This window comes from Theobroma umbraticum, unplaced genomic scaffold (genome assembly GCF_002168275.2).
Source record: "Theobroma umbraticum cultivar Fairchild unplaced genomic scaffold, ASM216827v3 scaffold_56.0, whole genome shotgun sequence".
NCBI lineage: Eukaryota > Viridiplantae > Streptophyta > Magnoliopsida > Malvales > Malvaceae > Theobroma > Theobroma umbraticum.
Window position 1 is genome coordinate 1598616 of NW_018397256.1, and position 19113 is coordinate 1617728.

General features: G+C 29.7%; 2 protein-coding genes across 2 annotated transcripts; both read left to right on the plus strand.

Annotated features, from left to right (window-relative positions):
- The first annotated feature begins 6802 nt into the window (after positions 1-6802).
- Positions 6803-7945, plus strand: LOC110411469 (uncharacterized). Its single transcript, XM_021421635.1, has 2 exons — positions 6803-6939; positions 7120-7945. The coding sequence occupies exon 2, from the start codon at positions 7145-7147 to the stop codon at positions 7865-7867; it is 723 nt and encodes a 240-aa protein (XP_021277310.1). The 5' UTR covers positions 6803-6939; positions 7120-7144; the 3' UTR covers positions 7868-7945.
- A 2979-nt stretch (positions 7946-10924) lies between these two features.
- Positions 10925-12138, plus strand: LOC110411436 (protein VACUOLELESS GAMETOPHYTES-like). Its single transcript, XM_089782763.1, has 2 exons — positions 10925-10947; positions 11232-12138. The coding sequence occupies exons 1-2, from the start codon at positions 10925-10927 to the stop codon at positions 11932-11934; spliced, it is 726 nt and encodes a 241-aa protein (XP_089638889.1). The 3' UTR covers positions 11935-12138.
- The last annotated feature ends 6975 nt before the right edge of the window (positions 12139-19113 follow it).

A 19113-nucleotide genomic window follows, 5' to 3' on the forward strand; every position in this document is an offset into this window, starting at 1 on the left:
GTTTTAATACCTAGGGTAGGTGTTTGTAAAACGATGCCATTTTGGGAGCATCCTGAAGTGGCAGCATAAGCACTGAAACGGTGCATTTTGGGCAAGGCTTCGTGGGCCTTGGAAGCAGATCTGCTGAAGCAGGCCGGTTGGCTTGGGTCGCCTTTTGCCCAAGTAAGGTAAATCCATTTCCTTTGTAGGTTTGGTCCAATTTTGTTACATTATACTTGGTCCAAATATTTGATAGGAAAATATATTAGTTTTGATATTTGATTAATTAAAATAAAAAGATAAAAAATTGTATATATAAAAATTATCAATTGTTAAGGTAAAAATATAAAGAAACAAGAAGAGCAAAAAATCATGAGTAAAGAGATAGATAAATATTTAATAATAAAGTGATGGGTTTAGTTATATTGAATATAAGTACATAGGCAAAGATGAATGTCTAAGTGAAAATAGTAATAAATAATAATAGATCTAAGGTAAAAATACAAATATATAGGATAAAAATAATAATAAACATTTAGTAGTAAAAATATTGAGCTAAGTAAATAAAATAATATTTCATTACGAAAATTAATCTATCTAAAAAAAATACGAAAGTGTAAAGCTTACGTATGTCTTGCCATAAGAAAAATCGATTAAATAGAGATGTAAAAATAATATTAAAATAGATAATTATATGAAGGTGAGCCTAATAAAAGTGTAGATTAAATGTAAAGGATAAGCTAGGTCTGTAAATAGAAATGAAACATTTAAGTATACAAGTTTATATTCATATAGGTATGTATATATATATATATATATATATATATATAATAAATAAAATAAATAAAAGAATGGGACTCAGCATGAAATTATTTAATATAAAAATATAAAGAGAGAATATCAAATCACACGGATGATGGGACGTTCATTCGGAATGCGAGAAGTTACAATTTTCAATGAATTTCCCTAGGTAAAGGATTCAACTAAGATCTCACCAGTGTGATGGGAGGGTCTTACTTGTAAATCTTGACATTTCTAATCCCAAATAAATAAAAACATATATTAACCTAACTACTAATCGAACAAAATATAACAACAAAAGAAGAAATGAAATAAGGAAATAATAAATATAATTGTAATAATAAGTGCAAGAGAATAAGTAGTATATATATACTTATAGTTTCAAAGAGTAGTATTGTGAAGAATAAAGAATTTCATGACAATAAATAAATAAATAATAAAAATGATAAAATTTTCAATGATGGTGAATTAATAATAATAAATATAACTAAAGTATAAAAAGAAAATGCTTGGCTAAAAAAATTAAATTTATAAGAAGATAAAAGAAAATCATTGTTAGCCAAAAAGAAGATTGGTTAACAAAAATGGGAAAGAATTTTGATAAAAAAATACATGCATAAATAATAATAATTCTAAAACGAAATGTTTGATTAAAGAAATAACCTTTAGGTATAAGAAAAATATACATAGCAAAATAGATAAATACTTAAGTATATAAAAGTATATAATAAAAACAAAATTAGGTAAAAAAATAAAATATTTATTCATGATATATAAATAAAAATAAATAACTTTTAAAGAAATAACAAAGGGGTTACGAGAAATTTAAAGAGATGAATTATTGAAATTTATAGGTACATCACACCTCATTGTTGCATTGTTAAATGTCATGGCATGTAGACGTATCCTATATATGAGTGTAAGCCTCGATAATGGAACTTTCCGAGGGAGCATGTGAAGGCAAGTTTTTTCAAAAAAAATTTTAGGTAAAAAGATACCTTCAAGTCCCACTAGTACGATAGTAGGGCTTGAAGAATATCTTTAATAAAAGGCCTCCACTCGTAGGAGTTTTGCATTCATGAAATATATTATTTTTACTTGTTAACAACTATCTCGATGATGGGATTTACTTGTTAAACTTGCGATGGTGAGTTTCCCTAGTAATTCCCTAGGTGAGAGGATATTCCTAAATCCCAATCTTATGATAGGCGAATTCGAGAAATATCCTCAATAAAAAGTTTTGTTTGGCATTACTCAAATTTTTTGCCATGCATTTCATAATTGCATCATGTGCACGATACACTTGTAAAACAAAATAGAATATTTTAATTTGTTAATAGAATAAATGATATATTAAATAAATGATAATTAAGGAAACATAAGAATAAAATTAATGGGTTAGGATAACTTATGATTAAAAGGTACTGTTCGTTGAATGGGAGTCACGAGGGTGCTAATCCTTCCCTATGCATAACCATACTCCCAAACCCAACTTTAAACAAAATAAGTAGACCAATTTGTTATTCTTTAAACGGATCTAAAGTTGATTTAGAACTCTGTTAAATATAACAAATTTAATAGGTGTCCAATCGTACCTAAGTAAAAAAATGGTTGGTGACGACTTCCTAAATTACCCACATCTAGTGATCGGGTTCCCGGATCTACACGTTATGACACAAGGTAGTCACTAATGGTCCATAAAAGTGTTACTCATAGAATAAAATTTTGACGAGTAAAGGCATCATTCATGACCACCCCTTCGTCTCACAGAACTTTTAACTCATTTATCAGAGGTCGGAGGAATACATCAATGTTTTGACTGAAACTTGTCTTCCTTAGGATGACCATACTAAGGAAGATATATGATTGCTTTATGCACATCTATGGATGTAAGTTATAGACAGTGAGCATTACTAACTTAGCATAATAGATTTCGCTGTCAATCTAAATGGACTGAAACTATTTGAACAAAAACTGTGTCTGACACTACGAGGCTCAAAGGCAAAAGACTAATGGGTGCAATTAAAATGTTGTCAATCTTGACCATCAACAAGATGCCTAAGCACTCCATCATTAGATTGGTGCGTGGCATGCCATGTCATGTGTTTTGCAGTTTTGATTGACATATATAGCCTCTACAATCTCGGTGTTATTGGAAAGTATTGTAACATCATATAAAGATTTTTTTTCTCCCTTTGTCCTCTTAATTTATTTGATTTATACTGAGGATGACCACAACATGGACAATAAGACAACTTAAAATATTCATTGTAAAACAACATGCAATTATTCTCACATGCATGAATTTTTTTATAACTAAGCCTAAGTTCTTTTAAATGTGTCTTCATTCTATGGAAGTTTTCAGTAATACTTCATTCAATGGTTGTATCTCCTTCACTTGATGCAAAAGACGTTTTAAGCATGCCTCACTCATGTTAAACTCTAAGTTCAGATTTAGTAATTGAGACATAATTGATAGTTTTGTGTGCTTATCACATTCAACCTACAAAGCTACATCAACATCATTTAACAATGAAAAAAAGAATGCAACATTTAGATTTAGATCTTCAAGAAATACTAGTTCATTTTGGGTCCCATCATTGAATTGAAACTCTAGTCGTAAAGCATCCAAAATCATTTTGCTATATGAATTTTCTACTTTGACTTCATTAACTACTTCATTCTACTCATCAACAAAATGTCTTGATGATTGTCTGACACAGAATGATTCACCATGTGAATCCCATATTGTGTACACACTAGTAAACCTTTTACAAAATAGGTGTTCCTTGAACCTTTTTAGCAAATAAGAAGTTGTTATTCATACACCGAGAGTAAGGACATCTAATCTTATTCTTAGTCACATATATTGGTTGATTGAATGCTAATGAAATAAATTCATCTAGGCCATTCACAGCTTTTGTCCTAAAAAATCCACTCGAATCGCCTCGAGAATATATCTAATTCCTATCTCGTTCTATTTTGAGAAAAATATTATAATAGACATATGATGTTGTCCATTAGCAGATGGTAACACAAACATCAATCAAAAATAAAAACCAACTTAAATACTAAAATTATAAAAATTTTAATTGTTATCAACATACAATTCTATTAAAATCTTATTTAATTTAAATGAATTTAAAAATATATAATATTATTCAATTCATTTACCCTAAACCTTAATTAACTTAAAATATTTTAAAATTTACTAAAAATCTACTTATTTAATTAATTACTTAAATATTTAATTATAACACATTACATTACTTAATTGTATAATTTTTTTTTAATTAACTCAGTCATAGCTTAATTGATTTAAATATTTTTTAAATTAAATAATATTACAAATTTAATTAACTGCTTCAAATCATAAAATAATTTTTCATTTGATTAGTTTAATTCTTTAGTTAATTTAATAAAACCTAATTAATTAATTCAAACAATTTAAAAAAACCCTAAATTTACTAATTTAATTAATTGGTTAATTACTAATACATTATTCTTTATAATTATTTTGATTATGTGATTAATTCCCTAAACCCTAAATTAATTTAAATAAATAAGATATTATATAAATTTACTAATTTAAATAATTGCTTAATTACTTAATTATAACACATTACATTACTTAATTGAAAAAATATTTTTAATTGACTTATTAAAATCTTAATTAATTTAAATAGTTTTTAAATTAAATAATATTTCTAATTTAATTAAATGCTTTAAATAATAAAACATTTTTTCATTTGATTAGTTTAATTATTTAACTGATTTAATAAAATCTAATTAATTAACTCAAAGAACTTGAAAAAAACACTAATTTACTAGTTTAATTAATTGATTAATTACTAGTACATGATTCTTTATAATTATTTTAATTATGTAATTAATTCCGTAAACCCTAAATTAATATAAACAATAAGAAATTATATAAATTTGCTAATTTAAATGATTGCTTAATTAATTACTTATAAGATATTACATTACTTAATTATATAAATATTTTTAATTAACTAATTCAAACCTCAATTAATTTAAATATTTTTTAAATTAAATAATATCACTTATTGAATTAATTCCTTATTAACTAAAACATTTTTTTCATTTGATTAGTTAAATTCTTTAATTAATTTAATAAAACGTTAATTAATCTAAATAATTTTGAAAACCATATATATAGTAATTTAATTAATTGATTAATTACTAATACATGATTCTTTGTAATTACTTGAATTTACTGAAACCCTGAATTAGTTTAAATAAATTAGATATTATGTAAATTTATAATTTAATTAATTGCTTAATTAATTAATTAATTATAACACATTAGATTACTTAATTAACTTCAATATATATTTAACTCATTAACGCCTTAAATTAAATAATATTACTGATTAGAACATTTTTCTTTCATTTTATTAGTTATATTCTTTTATTAATTTAATAAAACCTTAATTTATTTAAATATTTCTAACCTAAAGCATAACCTCCTAACCTCTTAAATAGGATAAACCCATGAATTCCTTTTCATGGAAGCCTAGGTCATAATGATTAGTGGATTAAGATTCCTAATTAATTAGTAGGAATTAAATAAAATCTAGGCTAATAGCATTCCATGTTGTAAACACAAAAAATGATTATCATCAACACATAAAATGCGCTTAATTTGAATAGACAGATCAATCAAACATACTTCAGTTGAAAAATAAAATTTTATCAACAGCAAACATTATCAAACATTATTAAAGTAACATTATCAATTATCATCAACAACACTTAAATTTTTGCCCAAAACCCTAAACCCTAAACAACCAACTAATAAATCTCCAAAAACAATTTAAATAAAAACGGGAGAAAGCTTACCATACGGTATAGTTTTGCTGTTGACCAAAGCTTCAACCGGCGGAGGACCTCAAATGGTCAATGAAGGATGCAGGAGCAGACCTCAAGTCAAAGGGGCTGGGCTCTGTCGGACGAGAACCTTTAGGGAGAAATCAATCGCCTAATCAGCTAACCCTTTTGTCAGCGTTGGTTCTGTAAGCAATTGTTGACTAAAGGTATATTTAGTCTCACCATTAAAGCTACGCGTGGAAATTCTGTCGGTGGACCTAAAAGTAAGCTCGAAGGAGTTGCCAACGGAAATTCCATCAGCAATTTCACACCTTTGCTGATTGGCTGTTCCATCTGCGTCATTGGTTGACAAATTCAATGGTCATCTCCTTTACCAATGGAACATGTTGGTCGGTAGCCTTGGCGTGCCGTTCATTCATTTTACACTATCGTGTTGCCAACGGAACTCAGTTCGTTGGTAAATTACACTGATAAAGCTCTGTTTTTTTGTAATGTATATGTTCTCAATATTTGACACAGTCTTGGATGTTCTTTTCCTTTTTGATTTTATCAGGATATATAGTCTTGGGGTTAAGAAAGGGAGTTTACCTTTTCTTTAAAAGAAAAAAAATGATTTATGTATTTATATGTATCACATATTTAACGAACTGAATTTGAATCTTCTTATATTTTGACATAAAAAAAAAATTCATAAGAAAGATACATCAACTTTCGTCCTCTATGTAATTTTAAAAATTGAAGGTTTTAAGACTGAACAATTGACTTGAATTTTAAATAATATACTCTTTTCTTGGATTAAACAAGACCGAGACAACATGGAATCTTAATCAATATATTAGTTTTCTCATCCTATAGTTATAATACTTATTTTATTTTATTTTGGTGTAAAATAGGAAATCATTCAACAAATAGGTAAAAAATATACACGAGCTGTCCTTTTTTAGTTACTCTTAAAGAAATCAGTTAAATTACATGTTTCAAGTAGGTTTACCTTGGAAGATTTATATAATATTCATTTAAGTTGAAAATGATTTATTATTCTAATTCTTTCAAAATTTAATCTTTGGCATAACGATATTTAAGAAGGGTTGAATGCGAAATTTCTACTTAATTTGAACGATCTTTGTTAGTAAAGAAAAAAACATGACGCGGAACTGTGGCAGAAACTGCCGTCTCCATTCCTTACACCAGACTTTCTATCTTCACTGTATTTATTGGACTAGGGCCTCCGCCACTCAGCTCAGGAAAAAATTTTCCGTTGTTTATTTGAAATAATATCATTGCCTTATCGATCTGCTAACAAAGGTTATATGTCTTGATTTTATTCTTCCTTTCAATACATATATGTATAGTTATTTGTTTTCAATTGATAAATTTGGCCTACCATGTAAGGTCACCCCACCAATTTTCTTTATATATATATATATATATATATATATATTTGTACCTTGATTAAATCAATAAATTCTTTTTTTTTTTTAACAGAAAGGTTAGCAAGAATCAGCTAGATATGCCGACTCTGCTAAGAATAAATCACCAGAGTCACCCACATCAGCTGGAGCTGAAACGTAGCCAAGTCCCTTACTATTGCGATGGGTGTAAAGAGCCAGGGTTTGGACTGTGCTACCAATGCCCCAACAAAAACTGCAACTTCTTTCTAGACGAGGAATGTGGAATTAATCTTCCTTCCCATTCTCACCAACTTCTACAAAATTGTCATTTCAAATTTTACAAGGAAAATCCGCGACGACATCTTAGAATCTGTGACGCTTGTGGAAAAGTCATACAAGGGTTCCTCTACCAGTGCTCACATAAGCCTGGACATGACCTGCATCCTTGCTGTGCAAAGCTTCCATTAAGCTTCTCTGACAATGGGATGGAAATTTGCCTTCGTAATGAGGTCAACTCTAAATGCTTAAAATGCCAAAGTAAGGCAAAATTTAGTTGGTTTTATGTTTCAAAGTCTGGTGAGTATTGTTACCACGTTGCTTGCATGAAAGAAGCCTGGCTTGAGAATTGGAAAAAGGATTATTTTCAACTTGATGCTGCCAAGAATGGAAATCTTGTGTTGCAAAATTTGGCCCCGAAAGAGGTAGCTCCCAGAGATGGGCAAAGCTCGAAAGTGAAGAAGGGAATGAAGTGGTTGATCGTATTTCTCAACCTGGTCGTTTCAGCTATATTTGGAGATCCATTGTCTTTGATATCTAGCATGTTTCAATTTTATCAGAACTAGTTTTTAGTGTCTTAATAAGTTGTTTTAAACGTTTCTCCATTACCTTGCTTCATGTACTCCTGTTCTCATTAATAAAATCCGTGTCTTTCAAAATACTATAAGAAAAAGAAAAAAAATATTATAATGCTTGAAAAATTTTTTAAATTATTTAAAAAAATTCAAATAAATTCTTATTACTCTATTACAATTAATCAAGTCGCTGTATTTTTATTTTAAATCAAATAGGCTTTTATACATAGTGATGAACTAATCGTCATTAATCAAAATATTATTTCTCATTTTATATTCACTTGGTGCTAACATGAAGATGATGTGAAGAGTAAAAAATATTATATGACCATGTCATCATATCACATCAGTGTACCCCGTCATCAACTCTTATGATATATTAGCGTTACGAGTCATAAAATAACAAGTATTATTTTAATTAATAACAATTAATCAACTATAAGCCATAAGTGCTTATTCGACTTAAGGTAAAAGTATAAAAATTTGATTTAACATAATAAAAAAAAAAATTTTATTTAAAATTTTTAAAATAATTTTTAAGAATTTTTTTAGATATTATGGACAAAAATTATGTCACTCATAAGCTCTTATCATTCATAATTGTCTTATATCATCTTACTAAAAGTACAGTTTGCAAATACCACGTGATCGAGCATAATAAAAATTTTCAGACTTAAATCATACTATTCTTCTCTTTACTAATTTTTAAAGAACAACTCAATAATAATTTATGCCCAACAGTTCATGCAAATAATCAAATATATTTTAGATAGTTAAAATTTTACTGTTTTCTCTTTTTAATCATGACAATGTAGATACGCCTAGGTGGATTGTCCGTAATAACTTAGAAACTTATTTAATTCATCCAAAAATAAAAAATCTCAATCCATTATCTGGCATTTTAAAGTTTAAACAGCAACAGGCAATCGAAGGATTTTCCAAGAATGGTGGAAAATGTGACATTAACTAATTTAAAGGAAAGTACGTAGAAGTGGCATATACATTTCGCTCTTTCCTCTCTATCTGCAAATTTCTTTTATTAATTTTATTTGGTACAATTTTCTCAACATCTCAATTGTATTTGAATTAAAAAAAAAAAAGAAAGCACCCTCTTCTTTTAAATTATTGAGCAAAAACCAATTTAATAAATTTACGCATTATGCAAGCAGTACGCCTTATCCTTTTCTTTTCCATTTATTTAATCACATTAGCTACAGATTATAAATTCATGATACTAAATATCAAAATCTTTAAAAACAAAAAATGGTCAAGGACCTTGCATCTAGTTATTAAAGTAATAGAGTATTAGAATTTATTTTAAACAATATATAGACTTGGGATGCTGATAAACTTACTTTCAATATGTCTAATTTTGATATAGACCTAATTTTGTATCAATTTTATGATACATAATAAAGTGAATCCATCTCCATAATATAGGATAGATGGAAAATGATGCCTCGAATTAGGACAAGGCTGACAATATTGTGTTACAATCAAATTTCTTAAGCTTTCTTTTTTGGTTTTTTTTTTTGGATAAAAAAATTGGTAAATCTGCATCATACTATAGCACTTTCTTTTGGTAAATGAAAGGGAAAAGAAATTATAGTTTTCAATCCATATTTCATGTCCATGCATTGACTATATAATATAAGGGCGTGAGTGTTTACCATATTCTTTTGAGTACAAAGTTTACTTTTGTGATTTTTTTTTCTTAAAAAGGATAAGATTTTGGAAATTTATGATTTTTTTTTACCATCAAAGATTTTTGTTAATTAATATAGAATATGAATATTACGAAATTAAGCGTCATGCTAATAATTATTCCAAATCAAAAACCAAATCATGAGAAGTAAAAAAAAAAAAACACCTACCCCAAATTAATTATTTTTCTGTAGTCCTAACTTGGGTAAATCAATGAAACCTAAATTTTTTCTATTTTTAATAAGCCAGAGATTTATTTATAGTAAAGGATTTACATCCATTGTTCCCTTGTCTATTCAATTTATTAACGCTAAATATTACTCCTTCCACCTCATTTGTTTGTTTCTTTATCAACTTTTTTTTATCAAATAAACTCAATTTTGACCATCATTTTTAATAAAATTATAAAGTTATAAAATTTTCAGAAATAAGATTTGTAAATCTTGAATTTCAAACATTTCAGAATATTTTTCTTTAGAGATTTTAATTTTGTGAAATATTTTAAATAACAATAGTTAAAATTAAATTCATATGACCAAAGAAGTCAATCAATAGATAAACAAAATGGAACACAGGGAATAGGTGTCAACTTCCGCAGAAGCTTTGTCAACGTGGAATAATGTACAATAGTTTAGCGTGTAATACTACATAAACGCGTGCCTCAATCAATTCTTAAGAATAGAAAACATAGTCAAAATTATATATTTAAAATATATATGTTTTGTGTAAATTTATCTTAGCAGATAATATAGAATACTTTTACGATGACAATGAAATTAAGTGATAAATACCGTTACATCTCCTTATCAAAAATTAAATAAAAATATTTGTTACACCACCTCAATCACCCATCTTAATTCAAAAACTAATCTTGCTTCTATCCAACATTGAAGAGTTCCAACAGGGAAACTTCGGGTTAAATTCATGGAATATACGTTTTCCTTAACGGAAAAGAAAAAAACTGCCTTGCTGGATAAAATGAGAAGAAATGAATTTTAACAATGACAATTTCTTGGAATTGTTTTCTCAAGGTCGGTTTATTAGCAATATAAATAGGTCACTCTCGATCAATGGGTAATTCATCTTTCCACTATTCAATATCATAGGCTTCTTATTGGCGTACCTTTCGCTCCTTGATCTTCTCACACAGGTAAATATGTCTATCTTTTATTTGATTTCTTTGAAAAACATATCCCATATATAGTTGAATAATAAGTTACACAAATATCAATTCGAGTTTACAGTCATCTTCTAACCAATTATATACTCATTATGGCATTACATCTTCATTCAGCTCACAGCAGATAGACACTACAAACACCCTGTATGTTACGATCATTGTTAATGCCATCCTCCTTACAGACAATATGATTGTTAATGAAGGATATAATAATAATTAATTGTTTTCAATTGAGTTTGGCCTCAAATATTTTTATATAGACGGGTATAGTATTCGCACGACTTTCTTAAGTATAGGCAAGTTGTAGTATTTTCTATTTACCTAACCAAGGATGAAAATTTTATTTCTTTATTATAAGAAATTATTGTGTAACATTTACAAATAACATGTGTTTTGAAATGCAGGAAACGCGTGATTATTACTCTATTATTATCATTTTCTCTCCGGTAAAAAAATGAGATTCACAGAAACCGATCATTTTAGTCACCCACATCGGCTTCTACTGATATCGGCCGAAGTTCCTTTTCGATGCGATGGATGCAAAGAGCTTGGGTTTGGGTTGTGTTACCAGTGTCCCTACGAGGAGTGCAACTTCCATCTTCATAAAGAATGCGGAAATGCTCCACCTTCCACTTCCCATCCGTTTTTGAAGAGATGTAACTTCAAATTCTACAAGGAAACTCCCGGATGGCGTGCTAGGTTTTGCGACGCTTGTGGATTGGACATCAATGGCTTCTTGTACCAATGCTCCCACGAGCATGCACACGATTTACATCCATGTTGCGCTAAACTCCCCAAGAGCTTATCCAACAATGGGGAAAAAATCTACCTTAGTAACCAAGTTCGATCCAAATGCTTGAAATGCAAGAGGAAGGAAATTGCAAATGGAGTAAAGGGCTGGTCCTATGTTTCTTCATGTGGTAACTATTGTTATCATGTAGCATGTGTTAAGGAAGCGATCATAGAGAATTGGCAAAGTGGTTATTTTCAATTAGATGCTACCAATGAATTGCAAATTAGTGGTCCAAGTCAAGAGCTAGCAGGCCGAAGAGGAGGAAACTCAGGGTGGAGGAAGGCTAGAAAATTATGGCTCATTCTCAAGCTAGTGGTTTCGGCTATATTTGGTGATCCAGTCACCCTAATTTCTTCTTTGGTTCAAGCTTTGTTAGACTAAGTAATTGTTGTTGTGTAACTGCCCCATAAATTATTAGCAAATTTTTAAATTTCTTGTATTAGGGTTCCTCCTTTATCTAGTTTTATTCTCCTTGCAGACTGTTTTTCTCTTTGTATTGGCGTGTTTGAGCAGTTAGAAAATTGTATATTTTTTTCACTTGTGAGAGAGACTATTCTTAATTAAAAAACGTCCTCTGTTTATTTTTTTTTTTGTTTCCAATAGAAAGGGAAACAAGGTAGGCGTAGGTGATTCCCATTATTAATAATTGGGTTATTCTAACGTGCATGTCTCTTTAAGTTTTTATTTTTACAAAACTAATGTTGTTTTGGTTACTTCTTTGATGAGAGTACAAATCAATTACAAGTAAAAGATAAAGTATTACTACCAAAGAATGGCTCATTTATCATACCACTTTATAAAATCCTGAATTTTTTAAAATAATAATAATCTTGCAAATGATCCCTGAGGATACATATATTGGATCCAATTCCTTCATCACTTTTTAATTAATACATGAGTGTAGTTAATGGAATATTAACAATAAATAAATATATAGGAACCAAAGCCAATTAAATAACTTTAGTTCATCTTTATTAGCTTTTTTTTTTTAATTGGAAATTCTCATAGGACCCAGTTATCTTGTTAAAATTTTATTAAAATAAGAAAAATAAGTACATAAAGGAGGAGGACATAAACCTTACCTCCAGAATTACATAAGATATAAGAAAAAGAAGACCTATTGAAGGTACTACTTTCCTTACGCATTTACTATGAATGCATAGCATAAGTAATACTACTTTTTTAAATAAAACTATGAACAAAAAATAAATTAGGAGTACTACTCCCTTACAATTATTTGATTCTAACATAAGGTACGTTTAAATTATCTAGCCTAAGGATACCTCTTAATTCTCTTGCTTCAACTTGGAACACCCTTAGTCCATCATGCAAGTACCCTTGATTGGAAAGAAAGTCGACAGCTTGGTTCCCTTTACGGTGGATGTGAGTAATTCTAAACAAAAAATGCTTTAAAAGATTCCATATAGAGGCCAACAAATATCTGGTGTCATGGGAGCCTAAGTTGTCTTTCTGTATCATATTCACAAACTACCAATGCATCCATTTCAATTCATACTTTGTCAAAATTGCATTCTTGGCATAAAGGTAAACCTTTTTTAAAGCTAGAAATTTTGCATGCAAAGAATTCTGTGGGCCAAATTCTCATAGATTTATTTTTCATGTGGTTGTACGGATCGACCCTAAATCCTTAAAGGTCGATCGTTTTTAGTTTAAGAAGCTAATTTTGGGTTCTGACTTGCAAAGATCAACCTTTTAATCCTTAGAGGTTGATCCTTGTGACTTCAAAAACTTTTTCAAGGGTTCTATTGTGCAAGGTTTGAATCCCTTTGTTCCAAAAGCTAAACAAGAGCTAAAAAGCTTTTAAGGATCGACGTTTCATGCTTTGGTTTGCAAAAACACATTTCCTTTGTCCTCATATTCTTTCAGCAATCAATCTTACACTAATATAACTCAATATTAGGGGGAAATTTTTAACAAAATAGATGGGAAACTCATCCAATAATCACAATGATATTAAGGCTCATCCAAACACTTAAATTTAATCAATTTCACTTGATGAATAAAAGGTTGGGGTTTCACACACACACACACATAAGAGTCTATATGCACTACCTTGCACCAAATGTTTAGAACAAAAATATGTTTTAAAACAAACAAAGTAATATCCCATCTCATAGTCAAATCAAAAAGTATGAATACTTATTACATGTAATAAACATAGTGTAATAATTCTGTTAGATAAACAAATAGAGACAATATGGATAGTAAAGTACAACTCAAACAAAAAGGGTAATATCTACTAGACGCTTTATCAAAAGGTCAGAGGAACAAGCAAAAGGAAAGAATGTTTACATAAATACATATTTTGATAAAAATGTAAACATAGATCAAACCTCAAATCATTCGTAAGTTCATTTCAAATGCATCCAAAGTTGCACCCGAGCATTTGGCTTATTGGTTGGTGCATAATCCCCTTACTTAAAAAGTATGGTTCAAATCTGCCCTCCCCCAATTATTAAAAAAAATGCATTCAAAGTTAAAATCTAATTGTTTCAAATGAGTACAAAACCTTTCAGAAGTTTATTTCGACATAACGAAGTCCAATACATCTCAAAATCCTTTTAGAAGAGTGCAAATATCATAAATAAGCCTAAAGTATTGATACCGCATTCATGGGTATCGATACTTATCAAATAGAATGCTTTCTAAAGCTTTTTGAGTCCAAGATATCAATACTTATATCAAAAGTATTGATATTTTTTTCATAGAGAGCTTATTGACGTTCAATGTATTGATTTGATTATTATGCTTAGGTTGATTTTATACTTGTTTTATGCTCAATTCTTGTCTTGAGAGGAGCACTATAGATCGGGTATGCTTAACCCCCTTTTAAAGAAATTAAATCATAGTGTTTTAAGCAAAATTTCTTAGTGTTTAAGAATTAAGTATCAATACTCAATGCGGGAACTATCAATACTTAAAAGATAGAAAGCTCCAAGTAGAATCTTGCGTATAAGGTATCGATGCTTGTAGCACCAAGTATTAATACTTATGGGTTGAGTATCGATACTTAAACCCATGCCCAAAGTTTAAGTATCGATACCCAGGAGATGGAAACGTCCATAGCATAGTTTGAATGAAAGGTATCGAGACCTATAACTTAATTTCTCAAAAATTGTTCATCTTAGAATTAGTTCCACTTAGAATGATCCTAATATTTTCCCTATGGCTAAAAAAGGGACTTTAAGACTTTTGAATTGCTTTTAAATGGTTGGGATATGTGATTTTATATAGCATCAAAAGAAATGCATGGTTTAAAACTAAAGATATTGTGTTGTTAAAACAATCATGTGTTGGCTTGTTCCCTTCCCATGTCCATTTATTAAGTTATGCTTATGTTTTCAAAATTCATGTTTTGAATTTCATAGTTGTATCTAAGCAGATCATTTTTCTTGGAAAAGTTCTCTCTAAAGCTTTCAGTAGGTATAGGTGAAAAGCATCTGGTAAGAACCAAATTATCTTTTTGCCAAGAATTGCCTTTCTAAGTGATTAATTTGGAATGGTGGTGTTGGCATACACCGAGTTATAAATATTGTTTTTTAACTATGTTATTACAAAAATGATGAGTACATGGGGTGTGCATTGGAACGTTAATGTCGGATGTGTTAAATTGATAATGGAATATTGAGGAAATATATGGCTATGATAAAATATATATGTATAGATGCACATGTGCATGTATTTGCAAATATTTGAAATAAGTTCTCACATTATAAGAACATGAGATATGTTTCCGCCTAATCGTTCATGAGGCTTGCTTAAATCCAGTGGGCCTTGCCAACTTGGTCCTTACACTAGTCATGGCCCAAGATTAGGTCTTGACATTATTCTTCCAAATAAATTTACTACCCATCATTGGGACGATGCAGGAAACCTAGTTCTTTTATAAAATTTGCAAACTGCGCATTTCCAACCATAAACCCAACTATTTCACTCTTTTGTGCTTTTAATAGCATTTAAATCCCCCCATTGATATGCCACAAATTACCTTGATACCTATCAGAACTGTTGAGTGAAGGACTGGTCATGCATCAAATACAAATAGAATTACAACGAAAGAAAATAAACAAACAAAGTGCACTTTACCCTCCTAGAATCTCTTTCATTCCAAATTGAACACTAAAACAAGAACGAGGATATGACAATATGATCAAATCATATTACCTCAATAATAAAAGAAGCAGGATCCTTTGTTAAACCACCATAACAACCTTAAAAGATTCAACTAGCTTAGCTTAGTTATTGCAAACCAAAGCTGTCCAAAGAGTTCTTGTCCAACCTTTAACGGTGATCGACACTAATGAACTTGAAAAATCCTTCTTCAAGGATTGGGATTGCTATGTCTTGGCAATGTGCTAGCAAAAAAGAGTTTCATAAACTTAAATTCCAACGCTAAAAGATTTAAGGCCAAACACATTAAAAGTGAAAGAAAACATTTTTCTCTTAACAAGGGGTGTGGCTAGGGCAAAAGTGTTCGTAAGTTTGTAGGCTATTAAGATGAGCCTTGCAGCCAATTGTGATTGGCTAAGGCTTGATTCCAATCATGCAACAGTATCATTCATGTTGAATGATTAGAGGTTTTCCTTCATCAATGATACATCAATTATAGCGAGTTATAAGTTTGATTAGATGAAGTCCATGAGATTAATATGCCTTGCAAGGGAACTGTAATAGGTTGCAGTTATGAGATCTTTATGCATCAAAGCATAATCTCACAATTGTCTTGGTCAATGTATCATTGAGACTGGACATCAATGATGTTTAGAGACTAGTATATTTTATGGAGATTATGAAAAAGGTTTCATAACTCTTTGTAAAGCTAATGCTATAACTATAGGAACAAATATGGAGGTTAATAAGAGTTGGCACTATACCAAGCTCTTATCATCTTGGGGATAGATGATGAGGGAATGAATTATACTAATAGATTGTATACTGAAAGGTTATCAAAGAAACCTTTAACTCTTCTAACAATTGAGTGGCCATGATGCACTGCTAGATGCCAATCTTGGTCTATGGAATTGATTATAAATTAATTGATTGAAATTTATATTAATCAATTAAGTCATTAATTAATTCCATTGCCAACATATTGGGAACTTAATCGGTCACACACAATGACTGTATTTGAATTAAATTAAGAGAGTGATGATTTAAGTTAGACTTAAATCACAAGCTAGGTAATTAACTTCTATAAACTTAATTAAAAGAGTTTAATTAACTTTTAGACATAATTATAAATAGTTATAATTATAAGGCCTTGATTGCAAAATATAAAGGAAATTAATTTTGATTTTAATTTCTCAAGACTTAATTAAAAAAGTTTAATTAAGTAATGGGCCTAATATTATAATGTGTTATGATATTGAGAGCTTAATTACAAAATTGAAGTTATTTTAGCCTAACTATATAAGTCACCTTTTAACTATTTTCCATATGAGACTTTTTCACAGCTAAAGAAAACCTAGTTTTTGTTAGAAAAAGAAAAGTATTTTCTCTCTTTGCGATGGCTCCCTTTGTGTGAAAGAGAAAATTGCTTATGAAGCAATTTCAAGAAAGGTTCGACTAAGATTGTGGAAAAGAAAAAAAGGACAATTGTTGTCCTTTTTGCTAGCACAAAGTATAGTTAAAAACTCCCTCCTTTGTTGAAGGTTCAGGTGCAATCGTGTGTACAGGATTATTGGAGGCGAAGCACTTAATTGGCAAAGGTTTTTGCTCCTTGTGGTGTTCACGGGATTGCTTCAGGGAGTGTCATTGTGATTACAAAATTATTTGCAAAGGTAAAGTTTTGAATAATAATTTATTTTATGCTTTTATTTGTTAAATAGCACCAAGGTGATCCATGGGTGGAGGCATGTTTTGGTTATTTAGTTATAAAGTTTTAATTTTCTTTCTGTTGCGCATTTTGAGCATGCCGTCCATAGCCAAACCCATCATAAGCTTCCTTGTGTTAAGTGGCTATAGCAAGGTATTTATACCTTGGATTAATTTAAGCTCTAATTAAGTTAATTACATAACTTTTATGTGACTACTAATTAACCCAATAACTTAATTAAATTATTTAATTAAGTCCTTAAGGAGCTTATAATTTTTAATTTAATTAAGTCCAACTTAATCACTTCTCCCATCTTATTTTTAGTATTCATTTTAAGTGTGTGATCTATTAGGCTTCCAACATGTTAGCTATGAACTTAAGATATAAACCTTAAGTTGAACTTAGGATTAGATAAATTCAAATTTCTTTGACTTTATTATTAATCAAATTAACTATTTAAAATTCATAGACCAAGTACAGGATATAGTAATCCATCATGGCCACCTAATTGTTAAAAGAATCAAGATGGTTTGACCCAACTTTTTAGTGATCAATCTTTCAATGCAATTCAATCCCTTCACCAAGTGTTTCAAAAATCCAAAAAGCATGGCACAATGTCTACTCCTTGATTTTTCCTTAATAGTTATTGCAATCACTTATTAGCTAATATGGACTATGGAAAATTTCATTTCCAAAATCCATCTTGCTTTAGACAAAGACTTCATAAGCTAATTTAGGGCAATATCAATCAAGACACAACTCCTTAATCACTTTGAGTGGTGAATCCTTTCTTGACCACTTAGTTGTCTTCATATGTTTCATGCTATACTTACAGCATCTTATTTAGGCATCTTTGGTTAAAACCTGGAGGGATGATATCAAAGTATAACAATTTTTTTATAAAACAACATGGTGTCTCAAGTTTGAGGATCATTTACTCGACTGCCACATGAGGATATATTCTATAGACACTTAAGTGACATACCAAATGGAATCATCATGGCAAGTCATGTTCAATGAACGTGTTTCAAGAACAAGCACCGATATTCTAGCTCTAATTGTCTCCATATTTCAACCAATGAGATTGGTTGCTTACTTCACTAGTAAAGAACATAAAATGTGCTAGTCTATAAGCATTATTGATGTCTAGCCTTAATGATACATCGATCAGGAATAATTTAAAAATTATGGTTTGATGCATAAAGATCTTATAATTTTAACAATTTACAATTCCCTTGCAAGGCATGTTAATTCCTTGGACTTCATCCAATAGGCCTATGTACAATAGCTTATTAATGAAGGAAAACCTTTGATCACTTATTATAAGTAATCTTGTTGTATGATTAAGGATATAAACCTTGAGCAATCTGATTGGCTACAAGTTTATACCTAACATCTTCTACTAGCAAAAAGCCCATCACTATCATATCTTATAGGAATTCAATCCTTTTACTGACTTTGTCTTTACAATGACAGGCTTATAGGAAATGTTGTGGGTATTTTCTTTGTTCATCTTTGATAATCCTTATTATGAAGTCATAATACTATGTTTGGATCCAATGAGACCTAGGTTCCATTTTAAATGGATCCATTGTTACGCGATTGGAACCTTTTATTAGTTTAGTGAACTAATGATGCAAACATGTTCCTATTGTTGCTTCTCTCAGTAGGATGTATTTGACTTACATTTCATATATATCCATAGCCTTCTCTAGTTTGGAACC